A 26,109-nucleotide genomic window follows, 5' to 3' on the forward strand; every position below is an offset into this window, starting at 1 on the left:
TATTACATTTTAAGACCAAACAAATGACTACAACCTGGACTGGAATCAGTTTTCCCCCTTTTTTTCTATTAACTTGACTTTCCTCCGCTGTGGTGCCCGCTGGTCTGTGTAATGTAACGTGCACGTTAGCTGTCTGTGATGATGCTAGTGGTCTCAGTGGGTTTGGAGTGGCTCACAGAGGGTGATGGGTTAAACGTCCCAGACTTGCGAGAGAGAGGGTTAATAAACTTGCTCTCTGTCTCCAGTCTTCAGACAAGGAGAAGGTGGACCAGCTTCAAGAGGAACTGCTCCGAACTCAGGTACAGCCCAATATGGTCCATGTCCTTCCTTGTTTAATAGACCCCACGTTTTTATTCCACATAATAAAAATCTGGTTTACTGGATGCAAAATAGCTGGGAAGAGATTTCCGATGTAACGATTCCATGGCACATTGTGTGTGAACTGATACACAAAACCACGCTTGATTCAACACTTGAAGTTTTTCAGTTTAAAATCTGAAACTCTTGCCACCAACAGAATGTTATATACACTCTCCAGACAGTTTATTAATACACCAACCTGTTCACGAAAATGGAGTCACGTGGCCGTGGCTTGCTAAACATAGCAGGCAGACAGGCATCAACGCGTTCAGTTACCGTTCAATTTATTGTAAGAATGGGCGAAACGAGTGACCTAAGCGTCTTTGAGCGTCGTGTGATCATCGGTGCCAGGCACGCTGGATCCGGTATCAAATGGATGGGCCAATAAAATAAATACATCCGGTTTACTTTGGTAAATGGACTGAATGGTCCACATCTTTCCTTAAATCGACTCCACTTGTAAGGTACCACATTGACCTTGTAAAGTCAGGTTTACAAAAATCCAGTTTACTTTGATAAATGGACTGAGTATTTGATGTTAAAGCTTGATCTTTCTCTCTTGTGCGTAGATGAAGTACCAGCGCATGCTGGAGAGACTGGAGAAGGAGAACAAGGACCTGAGGAAAGTGGTGCTGCAGAAAGACGAGAAGGGCATCCACCAGAGGAAGATCAAGGTGTGTGTGAGTCACGCACACCACACACACACACACACACACACACTTACACAGTCATGCACATACGCACAACAGTGTTCTGCATGGTAGTACAAGTTAATCAATGAGTTTGTTTCAAAACATTGTCTCCTGAAGAAATAGACTCATTCTCCCATCAGGCATTGCCCTAAGTATTATTCCATCTGTATTCCTTCTACAGAAGTCTTTGATTGACATGTATTCTGAGGTCCTGGACATCCTCTCAGACTTTGACTCCAACTACAACACCCAGGATCACCTACCCAGGGTAAGGATAAACCAAATGGTCATGGCTGTCAGGAAACACAATCAAATTAGGGAGACATTCTTTTTTATGTACATGTTTCTTTAGTAGATACCATAAATATTGGAGCCATACTTGGCAACAGAAGTAACCATTTTTTAAAAATTGAAACCGTTTCCTTCGGCTCACAATGTGTATCAGCCAATTAAATTAAATTGATTTATGACAGAACGCTAAATTGGAGCTGGTCCCCTTAGATAAGATGGCACACATTATCCCTAAGCTAACCTCACCAGGTGGGTGACCACCTGTTACGCGAGTGCAGCAAGGAGCCAAGGTCAGTTGCTAGCCAGCATTATCTTATAAAAAAAACAATCAATCTAAACATAATCGCTAGTTAACTATACATGGTTGATGATATTACTAGTTTAACTAGCTTGTCCTGCGTTGCAAGTAATCAATGCGGTGCCTGTTAATTTATCATCGAATCACAGCCTACTTCGCAAAACGGGTGATGATTTACAAGCGCATTCCTGAAAAAAGCACTATCGTTGCACCAATGTACCTAACCATGAACATCAATGCCTTTCTTAAAATCAATACACAAGTATATCTTTTTTAACTTGCATATTTAGTTAAAATAAATTCATGTTAGCAGGCAATATTAGCTAGGGAAATTGTGTCACTTCTCTTGCGTTCTGTGCAAGCAGAGTCAGGGTATATGCAGCAGTTTGGGCCACCTGGCTCGTTGCAAACTGTGTGAAGACCATTTCTTCCTAACAAAGACCGTAATTAATTTGCCAGAATTTTACATAATTATGACATATCATTCATTGAAGGTTCTGCAATGTAACAGCAATATTTAGACTTATGGATGCCACCCGTAGGAAACGGTTCTGTATTTCACTGAAAGAATAAACGTTTTGTTTTGGAAATGATAGTTTCCGGATTTGACATTTGATAGAGCAGTTTGACTGAGCGGTGGTAGGCAGCAGCAGGCTCGTAAGCATTCATTCAAACAGCACTTTCCTGCGTTTGTCAGCAGCTCTTCGTAATGCTTGAAGCACAGCATTGTTTATGACTTCAAGCCTATCAACTCCTGAGATTAGGCTGGCAATACTGTAGTGCCTATTAGAACATCCAATAGTCAAAGGTATATGAAATGCAAATGGTATAGAGAGAAATAGTCCAATAATAACTAAAACCTAAAATGTCTTAACTGGGAATATTGAAGACTCATGTTAAAAGGAACCACCAGCTTTCATATGTTCTCATGTTCTGAGCAAGGCACTTAAACGTTAGCTTTTTTACATGGCACATATTGCACTTTTACTTTCTTCTCCAACACTGTGTTTTTGCATTATTTAAACCAAATTGAACAAGTTTCATTATTTATTTGAGACTAAATTGATTTTTATTTTTGTATTATATTAAGTTAAAATAAGTGTTGAATCAGTATTGTTAGAATTGTCATTATTACATATATATAAATAAACAAATCTGCCGATTTTTAATCGCTATTGGCTTTTTTTGGTCCTCCAATAATCGATATCGGTATCGGCGTTGAAAAATAATAATCGGTCGACCTCTACAAACATTTAAAGGAAGATTCCACCCAAAAACTCACTTTTGCTATTTGTTTCATTAGTCCGTTGTTAAAATAGTCCCAAAATGTTTTCAAGATATGTAACTTTCAAAATACAGAAATCATCCCCTTATGATGCAAACACAGAAACATATGATGCAAAAATGTATCATACCCAGATGATTTTTATATTTTGAAAGTATTTGATGCCCTGAATTTGCCTGTCTGGTTTGGTGGTTGTGTTTTGTTGCTAGTATACACTCATTCGTTTGAGAAGTACTCTGGTTTCTTAAAATATAACATTCCTAAAGAAAATCTAAAGACTGAATAGTCATTTGATGCATCCTTGACTAGGCTACTAACATTAGACAACATTTTCAAGCTTTCGCATATATGACAAAATCCCACGTTTCCGTTTCGCACACATCCACGTGCGTTTTTGCAAACCAGATAAATGAGGACCGTACAACATTGAAGTATCCTAAAAATAAAAACCAAAGAGCCTTATGGATTTGTCAAATAGAATTCATGTAGGCTACCATTATCACCATCGCTTCTAGGTGGTACACTGCTAAACGGTGAATGAATGAAGGCTATAGCTATGTGCACTTTGTTTAGCTACTGTACACTAATGCCCATCCTCCTCGAGTCAAATAACTCGTATGTGACAAAGTAGATGATGATAAAATGTTGTACGCCTACATTTAGGTGCGCACGTCCGTGTAATATAGCATATGCACTATGATTATTAGGCAATAGCAGTGCGTTTGTGCACAAGGCTGAACGAGGTAGCTCCTTACTAAATCCATTCTCGATCTTCAAGCTGTTGGATGCAGGCTACGTCCCTTTTTCAACACGCTAACACAATAGATGTGTTTAGGGCGCTTCCCATGAACAAGTGTTTGGAACACCAGCTACGTGAACGATTTGAATTGGCTGATACGCTTTTTTGAGCCGGAGAAACTGTTTCAATTGAAATGGTTGCTTATGTTCGCAAGTATGGCCCCGTTATTTCCTCTTGTAAAAGGCGTTGTTATGAAATGCTAAGCCTCTACTATCTGTCACACCCATTTTGTCCAACCCTCCCCTCCTTCCCTCCCTCCATTGTGCTATACTATAGGTGGTGGTGGTGGGAGACCAAAGTGCAGGGAAGACCAGTGTGTTGGAGATGATCGCCCAGGCTAGGATCTTCCCCCGGGGCTCTGGAGAAATGATGACCCGCTCTCCTGTCAAGGTAGAATAACTCATTTACTAGACTACCTTAACCGCCTCAAGATCCCTAACTTCCTATACTGTAGCTTTAAAGATATCAAAGATGTGTAAGATCCAACGTTTACTTGGTGTTTGTTATTTTATCTGGGATTTGGTACATCCATTTTGTAATTGATGTATAGCTGTTGATTTTTGAAGAATGTAACTTTTAAGTGGCGGACTGACTGCTTTGTTGTTTTGAATCCCAGATTGCCCCTTTTAAGGCAACCTGTCCAAACCTTGCCTACTGCTGTGGCAATGCCTTGATGGATATCTTCTTAGGCTCTGTAGGTCTACACGGTTCCATATGGGACGTTCTAGTCCTCAGTTTGATTGGTTGAATGAGGCCTGTGTGGTCTGGATGGATGGGCAGCATTACCAGACTACTGTTGTGGTTTTGGCCTGGGGACTTTGAAAGTGGTCAATTACATTTTGCCGCCTGCTGTTCTCTCCCCCTCCACTAGGTGACGCTAAGCGAGGGTCCGCACCACGTAGCCATGTTCAAGGACAGCAGCCGAGAGTTCGACCTGGGCAAAGAGGAGGACGTAAGTTTTATACAGCATACATATGTGCGGGAGAGATGACTGGATTGTAAACAAATGGGGAAATCTGCTGTCTTTCAATCTTAATTCATTCACTTGTTTTCTGGTTTATTCACTCATTCATTTATTAATTATTTGGTCCCTGAAGCTGGCTGCCCTGAGACATGAGATCGAGCTGAGGATGAGGAAGAGTGTCAAGGAGGGACAGACAGTCAGCCCTGAGGTGAGGACAGAACCTCTATAGCTTTCAGCTTGAAAAATTGTACTTCAGTTTGTGCCTAATGTCTGACTAAATGTTTGTCCATATGGCAGACGATCTCTCTGAGTGTCAAAGGACCAGGCATCCAGAGGATGGTACTAGTGGACTTACCAGGAGTCATCAGTGTGAGTGTATACGCGCGCGCACACACACACACACACACACACACACACACACACACACACACACACACACACACACACACACACACGCACACACACACACAGAGGCGCATACAGAAACACACTAGCACACACGCTTGTGTACATGAACAGTGACCATACAGTGGTAGGTGCAGTGATTCTAAGGTAATGTGATGCTATGTATTCCTCTCAGACTGTGACAGCGGGCATGGCAGCCGACACCAAGGAGACCATCTTCAGCATCAGCAAGAACTACATGCAGAACCCCAACGCCATCATCCTCTGCATCCAGGGTGAGTCAACACTGGAGTCCCCTTTTCATGATCAAATATGAACAGATCATCCTTGAGCTCCTTTTCTTCCTCCCCTCCTCCGTTCCCTTCTCTCATCTCTCCTCTCTGCTGCCGCCTCCTCCACTCCTCTCCTCTCTGCTGCCTCCTCTATTCCCCTGCTCTTCCCGAACCCTCCATCTCTCTTTTTCGTCCTCAGATGGGTCAGTGGATGCAGAGCGCAGCATCGTCACAGACCTGGTCAGTCAAATGGACCCGCAGGGGAAGAGGACCATATTTGTCCTGACCAAAGTAGACCTGGCAGAGAAGAACCTGGCCAGCCCTAACCGGGTGAGATTCGCAAACACACACACACACGTTCAAAATGTTTGATTTGAAACTTTTTTGTAACTTCCAACTCATTTCTGCTTCACAAGTCTAGGTAGTCCTGAATCAGAGCATGGACGAAATGCATTTGTCAAGTTCAAATGGTCTGAAAACAATTATAATCCTCTTTAGCCCAAAAATTGTGCCCTTTCATTAGTTTTAAAAGCTGGATGGTACACTCAAACAGTCAAGAGGTACAGACTGGATGAAACCCAATGACACTTGATTGCATTCGCACTCGTCTTGGATTTGATGTATTTCTCTCCCTACAGATTCAACAGATTGTTGAAGGAAAACTGTTCCCTATGAAGGCCTTGGGCTATTTTGCTGTGGTGACGGGGAAAGGTAAGATGCATTACAATTAGGGTGGCAAAATTCCAGTAACATGCCACCAAGGTTTCAGGGAATTTGGGGAAAGTTACCGGAATTTTGCCAACCACATTACAATAATGTACATTAGTTGAATCTGGCCTGAGTTAGTCAGGTCTTTAATCACTGACATGTGCATCTGTTGTCCCTTCTTCCCAAGGCAGTGCCGGTGAAAGCATCGACTCCATCAAAGACTATGAAGAGGACTTCTTCCAGAACTCTAGACTTCTTAGGTGGGTGTCCTGACTCCCTATTATTGCACATTCGGTTTAGAAAATGAATTGCCGGTAAATTCATTAATTTGGTGAAAGGCTGTGGTTTTCAATTAGAATTCTTTTTTTTAAATCCGGCTGAAATTGAGCATGTTATCCTGACCTGTGTCCCTCTCTCCTTCAAAGAGATGGCATGCTGAAAGCCCACCAGGTGACCACTAAGAACCTCAGTCTGGCCGTGTCCGACTGCTTCTGGAAGATGGTCAGGGAGTCAGTGGAGCAGCAGGCCGACGCCTTCAAAGGTAACCAGACGGGTTAGGATCCCAAAATACACCTCTATTAGGTTGGACACATGACATTTTTAACAACGCTTTTTTTCGGATAAAAACCAGTTCACTGCATCCGCCGTGGAGCCCAGTTTCATAGTATGACCATATTTCCCAGCTGCTTGCCGTCGTTTTGAAGTAATCACGAAAAAACAGGCCTTATTTTAGGGTATTTTTCACCCTGCCAGCTCCTATTAGTTCTATTGAGCACCGTGGCACCAACTCACCTTCCGAACGTTCTATTCCCAGCTTATTGTTCTACGTCACAATGCCTGCTTTGCTGTTGTTGACAATGGAGATCTGCCCACGTTGTTTATAATTAAAATGTAAACAACAAAAATTTACTCATGGAACTCTGAGGTCGTCCCATTTTTTACTATAGGGGAAATATAGGCATGTCTGTCTATCTTGCTAAATATCTCGCAATGTGTATATATAGATTTTTTTCAGGTCGGACGCCATTTTAATCACGAGAATCTCCTCTTTCTAACTATGTAAGTCTGGGCAGCGAGCTCGGTTGTCATGAAATGCAAGCCCCAAAATACGTTTTGCCCTTGTAACGCTGAGCTCCCCTCATTGTTTTTCTATGGAGAGGCATGCCACTCTATTTCACCAAATATCTCACAATGTGTATATTTACATTTTTTTTCAACTCAGGCACCATTTTAATCAGGAGAATCTCCTCTTTGTAGTTATGTAAGTCTGGGCAGTGAGCTCGGTTGTCATCGATCACTAGACCAGAAATAGTCAGAAGTTTTTATTTTTTCCCTACTTCCTCATTACGCAGACATAAGCACTGTTGACACCATCGAGGTGCGGATGTTTACTTTCCACACAAGTTGTTTTTTTCCAGTTTCGTCCGACGAACAGATTGCAGTGGTAAAATAAGGGATACATTTTTTTGTGCCATTTTGTCGAAATTGAATTCTAAGCTTCACTCCAGTCAAAACAGGCTCTGCGAACGTTCGATTCCATTCATTTGCTATGGGCTCGCGCTAGTGTTCCAACTTAGCCAATGTTCTTTTGCCGTTTTTCAGCCTTGGGTGAAATTTGACTCGTTCTATTGTTCCAGCCTACCTCTATATGAGGCTGGGTCGCCAATGGCTTAAATAGCCTCCTTTTCCTTCCTGATAGGCAGTCTAGGCATCTACCTCCTAGCCTACATGTGTCACTCTCATTCCACGGAGGGCTGAATGTCTGCACGTTTTCACTCCTCCCTTGTACTTGATTGATTGAAATAAGGCCAGGTACCACACCCTTATAGGGTATTTTTTTCTCCTTAGTCATATCACAATCAACTTTTACCAGTTGAATGTACACAGAAATATAGTACTTTTTTGTAATACAATTTTTCAGAAATATTTAATTGACATATGCAAATGAGGCAACATCTCATTATGTGTTTGCATGTTGTGCAAATCCATTTTTCTGAACACTGGAAGAAGTCAGCCTGAATTTTTCAGTTACATTTTTTTTTTAAGACACTCCAAGACCGGACTTGTACAAAGCAGATTGTGGATAAATATTTTTTTAATCGATCTGGAAAATACTAAATATGTCAAATGCTTTTTTGGTGCATTTTTCCAAAGAACAGTATCTACATTAAAACGTGATTAAACGGTAATTGTGTTTAACATGATTTGTGAATGACTACCTCCTCTCTGTACCCCACACATACAATTATCTGTAAAGTCCCTCAGTTGAGCAGTGAATTTCAAACACAGATTCAACCTCAAAGACCAGAGAGTTTTCCCAATGCCTCGCAAATAAGGGAACCTATTGGTAGATGGGTTAAACAAATATATATTTTTGAATATCCCTTTGAGCATGGTGAAGTTTTTAATTACACTTTGGATGGTGTATCAATACACCCTGTCACTACAAAGATACAGGCATCCTTCCTAACTCAGTTGCCTGAGAGGAAGGAAACCGCTCAGGGATTTCCCCATGAGGCCAATGGTGACTTTAAAACAGTTAGAGTTTAATGGCTGTGATAGGACAAAACTTAAGATGGATCAAGAACATTATAGTTACTCCACAATACTAACATAATTTACAGAGTGAAAAGGAAGCCTATACAGAATACAAAAATATTCCAAAACATGCATCCTGTTTGCAATAAAGCACTAAAGAAAAGCTGCAAAGAAATTAACTGTCCTCAATACAAAGTTTTATGTTTGGGGCAAATCCAACACATCACTGAGTACCACTCTCCATATTTTCAAGCATGGTGGTGGCTGCATCATGTTATGGGTATGCTTGTCATCAGCAAGGACTGGGGAGTTTTATTTTTTTTAGGATAAAAAGAAACAGAGTAGAGCTAAGCACAGGCAAAATCCTAGAGGAAAACCTGGTATTCAACAGACACTGGGAGACATTTACCTGTCAGCAGGACAATAACCTAAAACACAAGGCCAATTATATACACTGGAGTTGTCTTACCAAGACGGCATTGAATGTTCCTGAGTGGCCTAGTTACAATTTTGACTTAAATCAGTTTGAAAATCTATGGCAAGATTTGAAAATGGCTGTCTAGCAATGATCAACAACCAATTTGACAGAGCTTGACATTTTTTTAAAGAATAATGTGCAAAATTATACAATCCAGGTGTGCAAACCTATTGAATCAATTTTGAGTTCAGGCTGTAAAACAACAATGTGGAATAAGTCAAGGGGTATGAATAATTTCTGAAGGCACTATTAAATAATTTCATCCAAACTGCTTTGCGCAAGGAAGTCCCGCCTCACCCGTCTACTCATTGTCCGAAGTGTTTAAAATGTATTAATGTTGATGACTGTAGGTAGTATGATAATCAAAATAAAATATACATTTTCATGATAAAAAATAAATAAATAAAAACTTTTTGAAAATGCTAATATTAATGGACCAAAATATAAAAATCAAAAAAATGGCAGGTAAATGCAAAAATATAATTTCAGCCTGTGGTGCTTGGCCTTAAAGTTACTGATTAGTTAGGAACTCCCCTCACCTGGTTGTGTAGGTCTTAATTGGACAAGCACTCTGCCATCTGTGGATTGAGTTTGACATTCCTGTCCTAGTCTCTTACAGCCATGGCTGACCACCACTACCCACATTTGTTAGCGAGCGATGCACAATTTTCCTCTCTACTTGCTCCCTCCTCCTGCTCTCGACCACCCTGCCACACTTCTCCCCTCGACCGGCGCTGCTTCCCAGCCGCAATTATCCCAGACAGCCGGTGGTCCTCACTAACAGTAGCAGCAGGGACTAGATTTATTGCCCTGTGGCTGTGGTGTGGCTCTCCTTCCCATTGTGTGGCGTATTGATCTGCTGCACGTCAAAAACCATCCTCACAGGCCCAGTGTCTGGCGCCACTCTGGCCCAATAACCCAACCACTGGCAATTAGCGTCATCTTCATTGTGTAGGGAGAGGAGAGGGACAATGGGGAGTGTGTATGTCGGGGTGTGTGTGTGTGTGTCAGGGTTTCCGTTCGAAATATTTGGCTCCGGACAATGTGACCGGGAAGATTTTAATTTACCGGACATTTTATCAATTTACAGGACGTCCGTATGCATTTAGATCCAAAAGTATACTGATCAACAATATAAACGCAACATGTAAAGTGTTTTTCCCATTTTTCATTGGCTGAAATAAAAGATTCCAGAAATTGTCCATATGCAAAAAAAAAAGCTTATTTTTGGAAAATGTTGTGCACAAATTTGCTTTCATTCCTGTTTGTGAGCATTTCTCCTTTGCCAAGATAATCCATCCACCTGACAGGTGTGGCATATCAAAAAGCTGATTAACATGTTCATTACATAGGTGCACCTTGCGCTGGGGACAATAAAAGGCTTCTCTTAAATGTGCAGTTTTGTCACACAACACAATGCCACAGATGTCTCAAATGTTGAGGGAATGTGCAATTGGCATGCTGGCTGCAGTAATTGTCCACCAGATCTGTTGCCAGAGAATTGAATGTTTGTTTCTCTACAATATACCGCCTCCAATGTCGTTTTAGAGAATTTGTCAGCATGTCCAACCGTCCTTATAACTGCAGACCACGTGTAACTACGTCTGCCCAGGACCTCCACATCTGGCTTCTTCACCTGTGGGATCATTTGAGGTGGTGCTGAAGCTTATTTCTGTCTGTAATAAAGCCATTTTGTGGGGGGAAAACGAAGTCTGATTGGTCGTGAAATCCATAGATTAGGGCCTAATTAATTTATTTCAATTGACTGACTTCCTTTATATGAACTGTAACTCAGTAAAATCTTTGCAATTGTTTCATGTTGCGTTTATTTTTGTTCAGTATAAATACGGAGCACACAATTTAAAAATGCTGAATTTAGCCAGCAAATGTATCTCAACAGAATGAAACACAACACGTTTTGCATATTTAAAGAACTGGTTTAGATTAATAAATATACCTACAATAATAATGCTATCCAATAATAATAATAATCATGGTAAAACTAATGTTTATAAATAAATGTAAGTTCCAAAATTGCATCCTAACTGAATAGCACACAGTAGCCTGCATTTAACTTTTGTTATACTGCAATGAAAAATGCCATCTTCGCAATCAACAGTAGCCTAGGCCAAACTTTTGTTTTTCTGTTTTACCAGATCTAAATCCGTCCTTGATTAAGGGGATGTTTGTCCTCTGTCCTTTTGTCTTCTGTAGCTCAGTTGGTAGAGAATGGCACTTTCAACACCAGGATAGTGGATTCAATTCCTGGGACCACCCATATGTAAAAAAAAATGTATGCATTTTTGACTGTAAGTCGCTTTGGATAAAAGCATCCGCTATATGCATGGTGTTGGGCTGCCCCATTTATTCACCTGGTTGATTGTTTGGTCCATAGGCTGTTTGTTGTCAAGTGGTGGCAAATATATTGTAAAAATTGATGGCACGTGAGACATCCATCTGATTCACGCCTGTATGAGTGGACTAATCCATTGCGGAGGCCACGGGTATGGCACACCAGTATCACCAGTAGTACATTTACATTTAATTACCATTTCTAACCTACAATGTTTGTTTGGTTCCGGTAATTTATTTTAATGCATTCAACTTATTATTATTATTACAGTCTTACCGTTGTCATTGTAGGAGTGGACACGTTGCTTGCGGAGCACATGACCTTGGCTACACAGTTTTAAAATTGTTTTTTTTATTCCTTTTACGAGTTGGCCATTTTTTTCATTGTTTAAGGTTTGGAGCGTTCCTGTCAATCTGGAGTAAGGACACGCACCTGATTACACACAGAAGTAGGCCTAGGCTACCTGTCCTGCACGTAAATGTAGGCTTATACATGTGCCCATTTGGGGATCTGATACTATTTCTGATTGTCTTAACTGACCAGCGCTGTATAGCTTTCTGAAAGTTATTTCTTTCTTCGCCTCAAACAGCAAGTAAACAAAGTCTGTTTTTACATCCGTTGAGAAAGGCTACGTTAAGGAACGATTGTCAATTTGAAAGATCTTCCCAGCTCTCTCCGTTTCGATAACCACTCAGTGTGAAAGGGGTATAAAATGACATGCATGCTCTGATCTGGTGGTAACATAAAATAGGCCTACCTGATTTACTTCTTATCCCTTGCGCAAATAGCCTACAGCAGTGTCTATCTGTTCGGAGCACACTGACTCAGGAAACTCTGAGGGCCCATTTTATACAATGTTGCAAGTTGGCTAGCACTAGCTTAGGCCTGACCAAGTTAATAGTTGATACAATGTTAAAAGTAACTTGCAGACAGGCCATGTGATTTATAGGTTGTTTTTATCAGGATTTTTCTACCTGCGGGCTACAATGTTTTTATTTGTTGGCTTTATGCAGGCTCTTTTTACATATTTGTAATGGCAATAGAAGTTACTTTTAGATTTGTATCATTTTCATTTAGATATAATTTTATTGTAAATTAAATTAAACTGTTCCACGAAAATGTGCATATGAAATCAGCACGCAGATCAGTAGAAATGGTACGATAACTTGGCACTTCAAATGGAAAAGGTTGTTGCCCGCCGGTGTAGCCTATTACTGGCAACTTCAGGAGCATAACAGTAGAATCTGTGAAGGCCAGCAGCAGCGGGAGGAGGGTCGGGAACAGATTTCTTTTATTTTTGTAAGGCTATATTGATCTCTGACTCCCTCTAGTAATTTGTCTGTCTTCATTTTTTAATCGCAGTGCTTAAAGCATCAGAGAAGCTTAGTAGCCTACATGTAGTTCATTTTATTCAAACATGAGGTGTCTATATATGGAAAAATACAAAGAACAGACGAGACTCGGTCGACCCAAGATTATTATTTTTTGTCGGGGACATCCCTGCATGGTGTGTATATATTATTTGAATTAGCCTGTACTATGACGAAGAACTGTCTGTCCTCTCCTCTATCAGCGTCCCGCTTCAACCTGGAGACAGAGTGGAAGAACAACTACCCCCGTCTGAGAGAGCTGGACAGGGTAAGGACCATCAACTGTCTGTCTACGGAAAGTATTCAGACCCCTTGACTTTTTCCACATTTTGTTACAGCCTTATTCTAAAATTGATTAAATTGTATTTTATCTTCACCAATCTACACACAGTACCCAAAAATGACAAAGCAAAAACAGGTTTCTAGAAATTTTTGCAAATGTATTTAAAAATACAAAACTGAAATATCACATTAACATAAGTATTCAGACCCTTTACTCAGTACTTTGTTGAAGCACCTTCGGCAGCGATGACAGCCTCGAGTCTTCTTGGGTATGACGCTACAAGTTTGGCACACCTGTATTTGGGGAGTTTCTCCCATTCTTCTCTGCAGATCCTCTCAAGCTCTGTCAGGTTGGATGGGGAGCGTCGCTATTTTCAGGTCTCTCCAGAGATGTTCGATCGGGTTCAAGTCCGGCCTCTGGCTGGGCCACTCAAAGACATTCAGAGACTTGTCCCGAAGCCACTCCTGTGTTGTCTTGGCTTGTGTGCTTAGGGTTGTTGTCCTGTTGGAAGGTGAAACTTCAACCTAGTCTGAGGTCCTGAGTGCTCTGAAGAATTTTTGGTTGTTCTTCTGGAAGGTTCTCCCATCTCCACAGAGGAACCTTGGAGCTCTTTCAGAGTGACCATCAGGTTCTTGGTCGCCTCCCTGATCTAGGACCTTCTCCCCCAAATGCTTAGTTTGGCCGGGCGGCCAGCTCTATGAAGAGTCTTGGTGGTTCCAACCATCTTCTATTTAAGAATGATGGAGGCCACTGTGTTCTTGGGTACCTTCAATGCTGCAGACATTTTTTGGTACACCTCCCCAGATCGGTGCCTCGACACAATCCTGTCTCGGAGCTCTATGGACAATTCCTTCGACCTCATGGCTTGGTTTTTTTTCTCTGACATGCACTGTCAACTGTGGGATCTTATATAGACAGGTGTGTGCTTTTTCTAAATCATGTCCAATCAATTGATTTTAACACAGGTGGACTCCAATCAAGTTGTAGAAACATAAAGATGATCACTGGAAACAGGATGTACCTGAGCTCAATATCGAGTCTCATAGCAAAAGGGTCTGAATACTTACAGTACAAGTCAAAAGTTTGGCCACCCCTACTCATTCCAGGGTTTTTCTTTATTCTACAATGTAGAAAATAGTAAAAATAAAGTGTTAAACTAAATATATTCCAGTTAATTGCCGATTCCTGAGGCTGATAACTCTAATGAACTTATCCTCTGCAGCAGAGATAACTGAGTCTTCCTTTCCTGTGGTGGTCCTCATGAGAGCCAGTTTAATCATATCGTTTGATGTTTTTTTTGACTGCACTTGAAGAAACTTCTTGAAATTTTCCATATTGTCTTAAAGTTGTGATGCACTGTCTTTTCTCTTTGCTTATTTGGGCTGTTCTTACCATAATATGGACTTGGTCTTTTACCAAATAGGGCTATCTCCTGTATACCAACCCTACCTTGTCACAACACAACTGATTGGCTCAAACGCATTAAGGAGGAAAGAATTCCACAAATTAACTTTTAACAAGGCACACCTGTTAATTGGAATACATTCCAGGTAACTACCTCATGAAGCTGGTTGAGAGAATGCCAAGAGTGTGCAAAGCTGTCATCAAGGCAAAGGGTGGCTACTTTGAAGAACCTTAAATATGAAATATATTTTGATTTACTACATGATTCCATATGTGTTATTTCATAGTTTTGATGTCTTCACTATTATTCTACAATGTAGAAAATAGTTTTTTTAAATCCCTTGAATGAGTAGATTGCAAAAAAAATGAACCTGTTTTTGCTTCGTTATTATGGGGTTGTGTAGATTGATGAGAAATGTGTTTAATCCAGTCAATTTTAGAATAAGGCTGTAACGTAACAAAATGTGGAACAAGTCAAGGGGTCTCAATACTTTCCGAATACACTGTATATATCTATCTCTTGTGTACTATTATATTTCTTTAGATCTATATATTGTTTTACTTAATTATAGGTAACTCTAGTCGAGTTAGGACTTTGTCTGCTTCTGTCCACAATAATGTCCTTCACCAGTCCAGTTTTCATGTGTAGGTTTTTTCTGACATTTTGAGAGAATGGTCAACAGTGCCAGATTCCACCAGCTAATCATGAGTTTTCTGTTCATCTTATCTTCCAGAATGAACTCTTCGAAAAAGCCAAGAACGAAATCTTGGATGAAGTTATTAGCTTGAGTCAAGTCACACCGAAACACTGGTTAGTGTTTGCCCTCATGTTTTCCGTGATGAACATGTTCCCCTTCAAATGATGTTTTATCACCTACAGCTTTATGTACATTCTTATTTAGTTTAAGTTATTAAAATAATATTGCCAACATCAACTTAGTGTTCTATGCTTCATATTCAAAGGTAATTAAATCAATTCAGGAATTCCGCGGCCCTTAGACGACTTTGCTGTATAAGTTCTGAATGGTGCAGGTGGCTGTGTGTGCGCCCCCCAAGAGGTTAGCAGTAGGCTAAATGAGATGGATGTCCAGTGGTTGGTGAGAGGCTAAGAGCCCCTCCGAGCCCCATCTGTAGCACTGGATCAATGGCCTGATGAATGGGCTACGGTGCGACTGGGGGTGGTGGGGGAGCCAAGATGGCCCTGTTAGCCAGCAATGCAATCGAAGCGTCTGAGAAGTGTGTTGTATTGATACGAGTGGAGCTGGGAGCAAAAACAAAGGGTTGTGTATGAAATATGAGTGTGTGTGTGTTTTGTGATAAATGAGTCTTCACCAGCAACCCAGGGGGATTGAGAAGGGGTTTGTCCCATTGTCATACAGCCCTGGTCAGATAAAGAGCCAAGCTTTAGTTAACAAGCTGCTGGGCATTCATGGGGATTTGTCCCAAAAGGCATCCTGTTCCCTATCTAGTACACTACTTTTGACCAAAAGTAGAGCATTGTATAAGAAATAGGTTGTCATTTTGGGATGCACTCACATAGTGTTGTCTCCAAAGCAGTGTCCCACCACAAAGCGCTCACAAGGTTGTATTTTGCCCATCTGCCCTTTGCCCCTGCAGGGAGGCTATCCTACAGAAGAAGCTGTGGGAGCGCGTGTCCACACATGTCATCGAGAACATCTACCTGCCGGCAGCCCAGACCATGAACTCTGGCACCTTCAACACCACTGTGGACATCAAGCTCAAACAGTGGACGGACAAGCAGCTGCCTCACAAGGCATTAGAGGTAGAGTTAGACTGCTGCTACCTCAATCTCTTTAAATCTCTTCATGGCTGTGGAGCTATAGTACATTTGGAAAGTATTCAGACCCTTCCCCTTTTCCACACTTTAAGTTACAGCATTATTCCAAAATTGATTAAATTAACATTTTCCCTCATCAATCTACACACAATACCCCATAATGACAAATTAAAAACCGCTTTTTAGAATGTTTTGCAAATGCGTTAAAAATAAGAAACAACTTATTTACATAAGTATTCGGACTCTTTGCTATGAGACACGAAATTGAGATCAGGTGCATTCTGTTTCCATTGATCATCCTTGAGATGTTTCTACAACTTGATTGGAGTCCACCTGTGGTAAATTCAATTGATTTGACATGATTTGGAAAGGTACACACCTGTCTATATAAGGTCCCACAGTTGACAGTGCATGTCAGAGCAAAACCAAGCCATGAGGTCAAAGGAATTGTCTGTAGAGCTCTGAGACAGGATTGTGTTGAGACAGATCTGGGGAAGGGTAGCAAAACATTTCTGCTGCACTGAAGGTCCCCAAGAACACAGTGGCCTCGACCATTCTCAAATGGAAGAAGGCTCTTCCTAGAGCTCGCCGCCCGGCCAAACTGAGCAATCGGGGAGAAGGGCCTTGGTCAGGGAGGTGACCAAGAACCCGATGATCACTCTGACAGAACTCCTGAGTTCCTCTGTGGAGATGGGAGAACCTTTCAGAATTACAATAATCTCTGCAGCACTCTACCTTTCAGCCCTTTATGGTAGAGTGGCCAGAAGGAAGCCACTCCTCAGTGAAATGCACATGACATCCCGCTTGGAGTTTGCCAAAAGGCACCTAAAGGACTCTCAGACCATGAGAAACAAGATTCTCTAGTCTAATAAAACTCTTTGGCCTGAGTGCCAAGCATCAAGTCAGGAGGAAACCTGGCACCATCCCTACGGTGAAGCATGGTGGTGGCAGCATCATGGTGTGTGGATGTTTTTCAGCCGCTGGAACTGGGAGACTAGTCAGGATCGAGGGAAAGATGAATGGAGCGGGGGCTGGGGCGAAGGTTCACCTTCCAACAGGACAATGACCCTAAGCACACAGCCAAGACAACGCAGGAGTGGTTTCGGGATAAGACTCAATGTCCTTGAGTGGGCCAGCCAGAGCCCGGACTTGAACCCGATCGACCATCTCTGGAGAGACCTGAAAACAGCTGTGCAGCGACGTACCCCATCCAACCTGACAGAGCCTAAGAGGATCTGCAGAGAAGATTGGGAGAAACTCCCCAAATACAGATGTGCCAATCTTGTAGCATCATACCCAAGAAGACTCGAGGCTGTAATCGCTGCCAAAGCTGCTTCAACAAAGTACTCAGTAAAGTTTTCTTTTCTTTTTTTTATTTCTTTTTTATACTTTTGCAGACATTTCTAAAAACCATTGTTTTTGCTTTGTCATTATAGGGTATTGTGTGTAGATTGAGGGGAAAAGAAACATTTATTCAATTTTGGAATAAGGCTGTAACAAAATGTGGATAAAGTCAAGGGGTCAGAATACATTCCAAATGCACTGCCAATGTCATAAGGAATTGTTTGTTTCTCGTCAGGACTCTCTGTTTTGATTATTTCAGATGATGGAAACAAATGTATTATTATTAGAGATAAATGGTTTTACTGTGGTGGACAATTGTCCTTTTTGTTCCAAATTTGCGTTTTCCTCGCAATCACTATGTCGGTGACTGTTCTGATTGGTATGACGGTAATGGCATGCGGATATTGTGGCGTTGTCTCTGTAGCCGGCCATGGTGCTGTGTTGATACAAGGCCCGATCCTCTCCTCTGTTCCCCCCCCCAGGTTGCCTGGGAGACGCTGCAGGAGGAGTTCGCCCGCTTTATGGCCGAGTATAAAGGGAAGGACCAGGACGACATCTTTGACAAGCTCAAGGAGGCGGTGAAGGACGAGAGCATCAAGAGGCACAAGTGGAACGAGAGGGCCATGGACAGCCTGGTACTTAAACATGGACACACACAGTAAAAAAAGACTGACATTGCAATACTCTATACTCTTTCTCATATTCAACCACATACAGCAGGCAAACATTATTATACAATCAGGTTTCCCGTCTCCCCTTGTCTTGTGCGTAACGTCCGTTCTCCTGTCTGTGTGGGTTGTCAGAGGGTGATCCAGCACAATGCTCTGGAGGACCGCTCCATCACAGACAAGCCCCAGTGGGACGCAGCCATCCAGTTCATGGAGGAGACCCTGCAGGCTCGCCTCAAAGACAGTAGGTTACACACCCACCTTCACCGTGGCTTTACAATCAACCACTTCCTTAATCTTTCACTGACTGTGTTACTGCTGTGTGTATGTCTCCCTCTCTCTGCACCTGTTTATCTCTGTTAGGGTTGTCACGATACCAGAATCGCTATACTACGACACCAATTTTTCCATGGCGAAAAAGAGAAATTAGACTAAACTCTATGGTCCTATTAAAAAGCTACTTTATGTAAAATTGTGGGTGCTATAGCTTGCCAATTAAACAAATGTGACTCTAGGCGACAACATAATGCTGTTTGTTTCTAATATTGGGACTGTTTTCCTCAAGAAATGAAATCCGCTTCATGTTTTGTTTTCTTACCACGATACTTCCGAGGTTCGCGATATTGGTATTGTGACAACCCTAACCTCTACTCCCTCCCTCCCTCCCTCCCTCCCTCCCTCCCTCCCTCCCTCCCTCTTTGCACCTGTCTACTTCTACACTACCTCTAATACTACGATCTCACTACCTCTGTGCGTCTCTCCTAGCGGACTCTGTGATAAATGACATGGTGGGTCCTGACTGGAAGCAGCGCTGGATGAGCTGGAAGAACCGCTCGCCCGAGCAGCACACCCGCAACGAAACCAGAAACGAGCTGGAGCGCCTGCTGAAGCTCCACGAGGACCACACGGCCTACCTGGCCAACGACGAGGTCACCACTGTCCGCAAGAACCTGGAAGGCCGAGGGGTGGAGGTGGACCCTGCCCTGGTGAGGGAGACCAACTCTGGTCACAAGTCTTAGGCACTCCAGTGGAGTAGTGCATGTCATAACTTTGCAATAAGTACGTATGCATTTATTGAGGAACTGGGCAGTTGGAAGTTGTATTGTGTTTTCAGATCTCTATTTGATAGAGGACATGAGTACTCAGACACAAGTATATCAATTCCCAATCTGTCCTTCATACCGTCATGGCCACCTAATCATCCCCAGTTTACAATTGGCTCATTCGTCCTCCCCTGAAACTATTCCCCAGCTCGTTGCTGTAAATGAGAACGTGTTCTCAGTCAACTTACCTGGTAAAATAAGGGTTAATTCAAATAAAATAGAATTTAGACGCGCACACACACACACACACACACACACACACTATCCCACATCCCAGGACACCATGAAGCAGAGCCTGCCCCTCTCGCATTCTGTCCCTCTACTATTTCCTGTGTTCCAGATCAAGGACACGTGGCACCAACTGTACAGACGTCACTTCCTGCAGAAGGCCCTGCAGCACTGTAACCTGTGTAGACGAGGCTTTTACTACTACCAGAGACACTTTGTCGACTCGGAGGTAAGTGACCTAGGCTCCAAGGTGAGCTGCCAGAGACACTTTCTCGACTCGGAGGTAAGTGACCTGGGCTCCAAGGTGAGCTGCAGCCACAGACACTTTGTCGACTCGGAGGTAAGTGACCTGGGCTCCAAGGTGAGCTGCCAGAGACACTTTCTCGACTCGGAGGTAAGTGACCTGGGCTCCAAGGTGAGCTGCAGCCACAGACACTTTGTCGACTCGGAGGTAAGTGACCTGGGCTCCAAGGTGAGCTGCAGCCACAGACACTTTGTCGACTCGGAGGTAAGTGACCTGGGCTCCAAGGTGAGCTGCCACAGACACTTTGTCGACTCGGAGGTAAGTGACCTGGGCTCCAAGGTGAGCTGCCACAGACACTTTGTCGACTCGGAGGTAAGTGACCTGGGCTCCAAGGTGAGCTGCCACAGACACTTTGTCGACTCGGAGGTAAGTGACCTGGGCTCCAAGGTGAGCTGCCACAGACACTTTGTCGACTCGGAGGTAAGTGACCTGGGCTCCAAGGTGAGCTGCAGCCACAGACACTTTGTCAACTCGGAGGTAAGTGATCTGGGCTCCAAGGTGAGCTGCAGCCACAGACACTTTGTCGACTCGGAGGTAAGTGATCTGGGCTCCAAGGTGAGCTGCAGCCACAGACACTTTGTCGACTCGGAGGTAAGTGACCTGGGCTCCAAGGTGAGCTGCCACAGACACTTTGTCGACTCGGAGGTAAGTGATCTGGGCTCCAAGGTGAGCTGCCAGAGGTAGCTGTTCTCAACTAAGATTTCAGAGACGCATTATGAGGCGAGTTCAACAAGGCTTCTGTTTCGGCGAACGTGTTACCGTAGTAACAATTTCAGTTGAACGATTTGAATGAACGTTCCAAAAACGTTACGGTGAAGCCGCAAATAGCACATTTTTTGTAAGGATTATTTATTCTTACTCGATGTAATAGCCTAAATCAGAAGGACGTTCATTTCCAATGGTATCTGCCTTGCAGCATTGCAGAGGCAGTCGCGATGTGTTCTCTGTGGTGCATATGTTGGATATATCCGACGTATGCATCAAATTGTATGCGTAGACTTGACAGAGGTGGAAGCGAAAGGTGAATGTTGAACTGTTGTTGAACACGTATTCAGTAAAAAATTGCATTACATAATGAAAACAGTTTGACTGCAGAATGTATTACACAGCATTGATGCATTGACGCTGCAGTTAACACAAAATGAATGGAATGTGTCATCGTATGTTAACTTTTGCCAACTATTTCCCTTGTCGAACGCACCTTTTGGACTGTAGTCAATTGTCCATCGATCTACACTACCCGTTCCCCTGCCTGCAGTAAAAACCATGCGTGTAACTTCTACCCTATCTCAGTTTCAAAGTCTGTTTCTCTTCTTCCATAGCTGGAGTGCAATGACGTCGTGCTGTTCTGGAGGATCCAGAGGATGCTGCTTATCACAGCCAACACACTCAGACAGCAGCTAACCAACACAGAGGGTAGGCTGGGACCGGGGTATAGGGCTGGGGCTAGAAATTGGGTTTTCAGCCGTTACAAAATGTGGAAATCAAACTGGAAACCAGTGGAACAGACTTCCTGAGTTCGTCGTTGCAGAGATTGCCATGCCAGCATAGGCTTCATGGCTAGCTTGATTATCATAAGTTAGCTAACGTTGGGGCTAGGTAGAACTGGGCAGGGTCATCCAAGACTGAGCTACAATGAACTGGGGCTTAGCAGGGCAGAACCAACTGCACATGGTCAATATTATTGTCATGTACCATCTCAGTCTGCCAACACACAAGCCCTCACTAGAGCATACAGGCAGGCAGCTGCATACCGGCCTGAAATTGAAGGCTTTATAGCTCTTAACTGGTTCATATGAGAGGGACGGTGAACAGTCCGTTGAGTCATAGAGTTTGAACGGAGAATGTCTGCCCTCAGTCTGACCCTGTCTGAGTGAGCTACAGTGTACTGGGGAGCTAGGTAGCAGACACAGAAGAATTATAGCCCATGTCCCAAATGGCACCCTATTCCCTACATAGTGCACTACTTTTGACCTAGTGCATAGTTGTTTACCAGTGCCCATAGTGAATCCGGTGCCATTTGGGATGCAGCTACTGCCACTAGCTGAGCTATATGGTGGAACCAGATGTGCTGTAAGCTAGGGCTGGGCGATATGGCCGAAAAGTCATGTCTCAAACTTTTATAGACTTCACAATATATCACATTTTTTAATAAGTTGATTGTACAATTAAAGGTCAAATACACTGCACTTCAAACAGACAGCAATAATCTATTTAATTCAGAGCTCGTGAAATTATACTTAGGATAAATATACAGTGCATTCGGAAAGTATTCAGACCCCTTGACTCTTTCCACATTTTGTTAGGTTACAGCCTTACTCTAAAATTGATTAAATCGTTTTTTTCCCCCCTCATCAATCTATACACAATACCCCATAATGACAAAGCAAAAACAGGTTTGTATTTTTTGGGCAAATGATTACAAATAAACTATCACATTTATGTAAGTATTCAGACCCTTTACTCAATACTTTGTTGAGGCACCTTTGGCAGCGATTACAGTCTTGAGTCTTCTTGGGTATGACGCTACAAGGTTTCCTCCAGACGTGATGCTTGGTATTCAGGCCAAAGACTTCAATCTTGGTTTCATCACACCATATCATCTTGTTTCTCGTGGTCTGAGAGTCCTTTAGGTGTCTTTTGACCAACTCCAAGTGGGATGTCATGTGCTTTTTACTGAGGAGTGGCATCCGTCTAGCCACTCTACCATAAAGGTGGAGTGCTGCAGAGATGGTTGTCCTTCTAGAAGGTTCTCCCATCTCCACAGAGGAACTCTGGAGCTCTGTCAGTGTGACCATCGGGTTTTTGGTCACCTCCCTGACCAAGGCCCTTCTCTTCCGATTGCTCAGTTTGGCCGGGTGGCCAGCTCTAGGAAGAGTCTTGGTGGTTCCAAACTTCTTCCGTTTAAGAATGATGGAGGCCACTGTGTTCTTGGGGACCTTCAATGCGGCAGAAATGTTTTGGTACCCTTCCTCAGATCTGTGCCTTGACACAATACTGTCTCGGAGCTCAACGGACAATTCCCTCAACCTTATGGCTTGGTTTTTGCTCTGACATGCACTGTTAACTGTGGGACCTTATATAGACGGGTGTGTGCCTTTCCAAATCATGTCCAATCAATTGAATTTACCACAGGTGGACTCCAATCAAGTTGTAGCAACATCTCAAGGATGATCAATGGAAACAGGATGCACCTGAGCTCAATTTCGTGTCTCATAGCAAAGGGTCTGAAAACATATGTAAATAATGTTTTTCTGTTTTATTTTTATACATTTGCAAAAATGTCTAAACCAGTTTTCGCCATGTCATTCTGGGGTATTGTGTGTAGATTTAGTCTGAATACTTTCCGTATGTGTACTGTATGCCTTACCAACCATAAGACCCATTATTAATGTAATTATATAATGGCTTTCAAGTCTATGAAAATGCCCTTTCTGTTACAAATTTAACCAGAACCATGCATAATACATTCCCTAATAATTAATAACTTCTTGTTGCAAGTTAACACCGGTCTCATGAACAATCTCTCAAGCACAAGCCCACGTGCTAGTGAGTAGCCAGCTAATCTTTAATATTAAAAATTTAGCCAACTTACATTTACATTTTACATGTTAGTCATTTAGCAGACGCTCTTATCCAGAGCGACTGCATACGTTTCATACATTTTTTTTCTTCTCCGTACTGGTCCCCCGTGGGAATCGAACCCACAACCCTGGCGTTGCAAACACCATGCTCTACCAACTGAGCCACACGGGACTTGAATCTGTTTGCTAGCTAACAAGGCAGAACAGGTGAATTGTTATGAACACATACTGTCCGTCTCCAACTGTTTGAACAGCATGCTAGCCGGTCTACTTTGTTCAGATGTTGAAATCGAGTGGCGTACTTTATTTCTCAGAATGTAAACGACTTGCCAATTCCTTATATAATTGTTCTTTATGGTTATTGCACATTTATAAAAGACTAGACAGCTGGTGTAACAGTCTTAGGCTAAAATGCTGCTAGCAGTAAGTGATACCCCAATGTCGTGCGCGACAAACGGAGGATTTTCCAGAATCAATGTTCATTGATACTCCCGTTTTTAGTAGTGTCTGGCTCAGCTCGCAATTTGAGGAGTTGAGACATAAAATGGGTATTGTTAGAAAGGTTAACCTCTATTACAGTAAAATAATGTCTCACTGTGTTTCAGTGTCCGTATGATCTATTCTGTTGGACCAAACCGCAAATGCAAATAGCGAGTTGAAACCGCTTGTCGGAGAGTAAGTGATCTCTCATCATTGTTGATGTGAGTGGCAGGGGTAGGGGCTGTGTGTGTGAGAACAGAGAGGAAGAGGTAACGCGAGAGGTTTCACTCTGTCCAAAATAACCCCAATGCGTTTGAATGGACTTATTTTGGACCTCAGCTTGTCGCTTGCCTTCCCGCCTTTGGAACAATGACTCCCATTGTTACGGCGGAGACATGAGCATCTCGTCATTATATAGATATCTGGTGTAAATGGGAAGGTGCACACAGCACAGACGCAACGAAGGAGACAAGACCAAAAAGACATTAGAACAAGCGGACAGCAACGCTCATAAAAACAATATATAGATTTGAATTAATCAAATTATTTTGATATATCACCCAGCCTTATTGTAAGCTCAACTGTCTTGTCCAAAGAGCACTTGCTCCATTTTCTAGGCATATATATATTTTTTTATATGTATATCCACCCACCCCACTGCCTTCAGAACAGCCTCAAGTCGTCTGGCTTGGACTCACCCTCTGAATGGCACCCATACACAATCCATCTCAATTGTAACAAGGCTTAAAAATCCTTAGTTTAACCTGTGTCCTCCATTTCATCTACACTGATTGAAGTGGATATGAGAAGTGACGTCAATAAGGGATCATGGCTTTCACCTGGATTCACCTGGTCAGTCTGTCATGGAAAGAGCACGTGTTCTTAATGTTTTGTAGACTCTGTGTAGGTCTGTTTGCTGTGTCTTTGATGTCTGACATTCTGTGGTGTGTGTGTGTGTTGTCACATATTCAGTGCGGCGCCTGGAGAAGAACGTGAAGGAGGTGCTGGAGGACTTTGGTGAGGACAACGAGAAGAAGGTTCACCTCATCACCGGACGCAGAGTACAGCTGGCAGAGGACCTCAGTGAGTCACCTCACACACTTATTACACACACACACACACCAGCTACATACACACACTTCAGTTTAACCAGAATGGTACAGTCTCATTTGTGTTCCCTCCTGTTTATGCCTTACTAACGAATAGATCACTTATATTATGGTACCTAGTGGAAGAACAAATATCTTTATGTAGAACAAATATTGTTTTGAATATGATGGATTTGGCTGTGCGTTTCTCTTTCCGATTTGACGACCGTGTGGTTTTGCAACGTACCAGACGCCACTAGATGGCAGTGGTGGTAAAGGAAAGGTGAAGTCTTCTCATTCACCATATGTCAGCGCATTGGAAAAGCTTGACTATCCCGTGTCTGTTACTGCTACGGATTGACCGCTAACAGTGGGATGTCTGCTTCGTGGCACTGACGTCTTAGACACGTTCTGACCACTGCGTAGCTTAATTTACTGTATACTCCCCACACGCATGTGCGTTCTGGACACACACATTTACATGACCTTACACTTTAGGAACTTAGCATGCACACACGCTCTCTACTTCAAGAAAGGTGAATGCATGCGCGTATGGACACACACACACACACACACACATGCTCTCGCTCGCGCTCTCGCTCTCTGGGCTTGAGACTTTAATTGCTGCTCTCAGGAGACGAGGTGGTAAGCAAAAGAGCGGGAAAGAGCGTGTCTGGCAGCAGAATTTAGGAAACAGTGTGCTGCCTGTCATGTCTCCTAGCCCAGCCCTGCTCTCTGCTAAGAAGCTCTGCTGATACAACACAGCAATATGTGGAGCGGCCGAGTGGAGTGTCGACAAGCCCAGACTTGCTCTCTCACACACACACTGATAACAGAGGAAGCAAAGTGACAGCGCCTGCCACCTCTAAGTGCGTGTGCGTCTATAACTTTCAACGTGGTCATAGTATCATTTTACTATGGTAGTGCACTATATGACACATCAGAATATACAGTACCAGTCAACAGTTTGGACACACCTACTCATTCAAGGGTTTTTCTTTATTTTTACTAT

The 26,109-nt window shown here is 42.8% G+C and overlaps 1 protein-coding gene across 12 annotated transcripts in view; it reads left to right on the forward strand.

Annotated features, from left to right (window-relative positions):
• LOC106613511 (dynamin-like 120 kDa protein, mitochondrial) overlaps positions 1-26,109 on the forward strand; it is a 60,039-nt gene that overhangs the window by 14,422 nt on the left and 19,508 nt on the right. For 8 of the 12 annotated variants that reach the window (XM_014215848.2, XM_014215853.2, XM_014215849.2 and 5 more), the window contains 21 exons: positions 246-299; positions 930-1,040; positions 1,234-1,320; positions 4,002-4,115; positions 4,597-4,677; positions 4,823-4,897; positions 4,987-5,058; positions 5,270-5,369; positions 5,566-5,696; positions 6,005-6,077; positions 6,262-6,334; positions 6,500-6,615; positions 13,017-13,081; positions 15,235-15,311; positions 16,118-16,283; positions 18,125-18,277; positions 18,446-18,554; positions 19,076-19,296; positions 19,754-19,870; positions 21,268-21,361; positions 24,982-25,092. In XM_014215848.2, the coding sequence (XP_014071323.2) occupies positions 246-299; positions 930-1,040; positions 1,234-1,320; positions 4,002-4,115; positions 4,597-4,677; positions 4,823-4,897; positions 4,987-5,058; positions 5,270-5,369; positions 5,566-5,696; positions 6,005-6,077; positions 6,262-6,334; positions 6,500-6,615; positions 13,017-13,081; positions 15,235-15,311; positions 16,118-16,283; positions 18,125-18,277; positions 18,446-18,554; positions 19,076-19,296; positions 19,754-19,870; positions 21,268-21,361; positions 24,982-25,092 (2,200 nt within the window). The remainder of the gene's footprint in view (positions 1-245; positions 300-929; positions 1,041-1,233; positions 1,321-4,001; positions 4,116-4,596; positions 4,678-4,822; positions 4,898-4,986; positions 5,059-5,269; positions 5,370-5,565; positions 5,697-6,004; positions 6,078-6,261; positions 6,335-6,499; positions 6,616-13,016; positions 13,082-15,234; positions 15,312-16,117; positions 16,284-18,124; positions 18,278-18,445; positions 18,555-19,075; positions 19,297-19,753; positions 19,871-21,267; positions 21,362-24,981; positions 25,093-26,109) is intronic. The other 4 variants (XM_014215850.2, XM_045687323.1, XM_045687325.1 and 1 more) reach the window with 1 other exon arrangement.

Source organism: Salmo salar, chromosome ssa10, assembly GCF_905237065.1.
Source record: "Salmo salar chromosome ssa10, Ssal_v3.1, whole genome shotgun sequence".
Taxonomy (NCBI): Eukaryota; Metazoa; Chordata; class Actinopteri; order Salmoniformes; family Salmonidae; genus Salmo; species Salmo salar.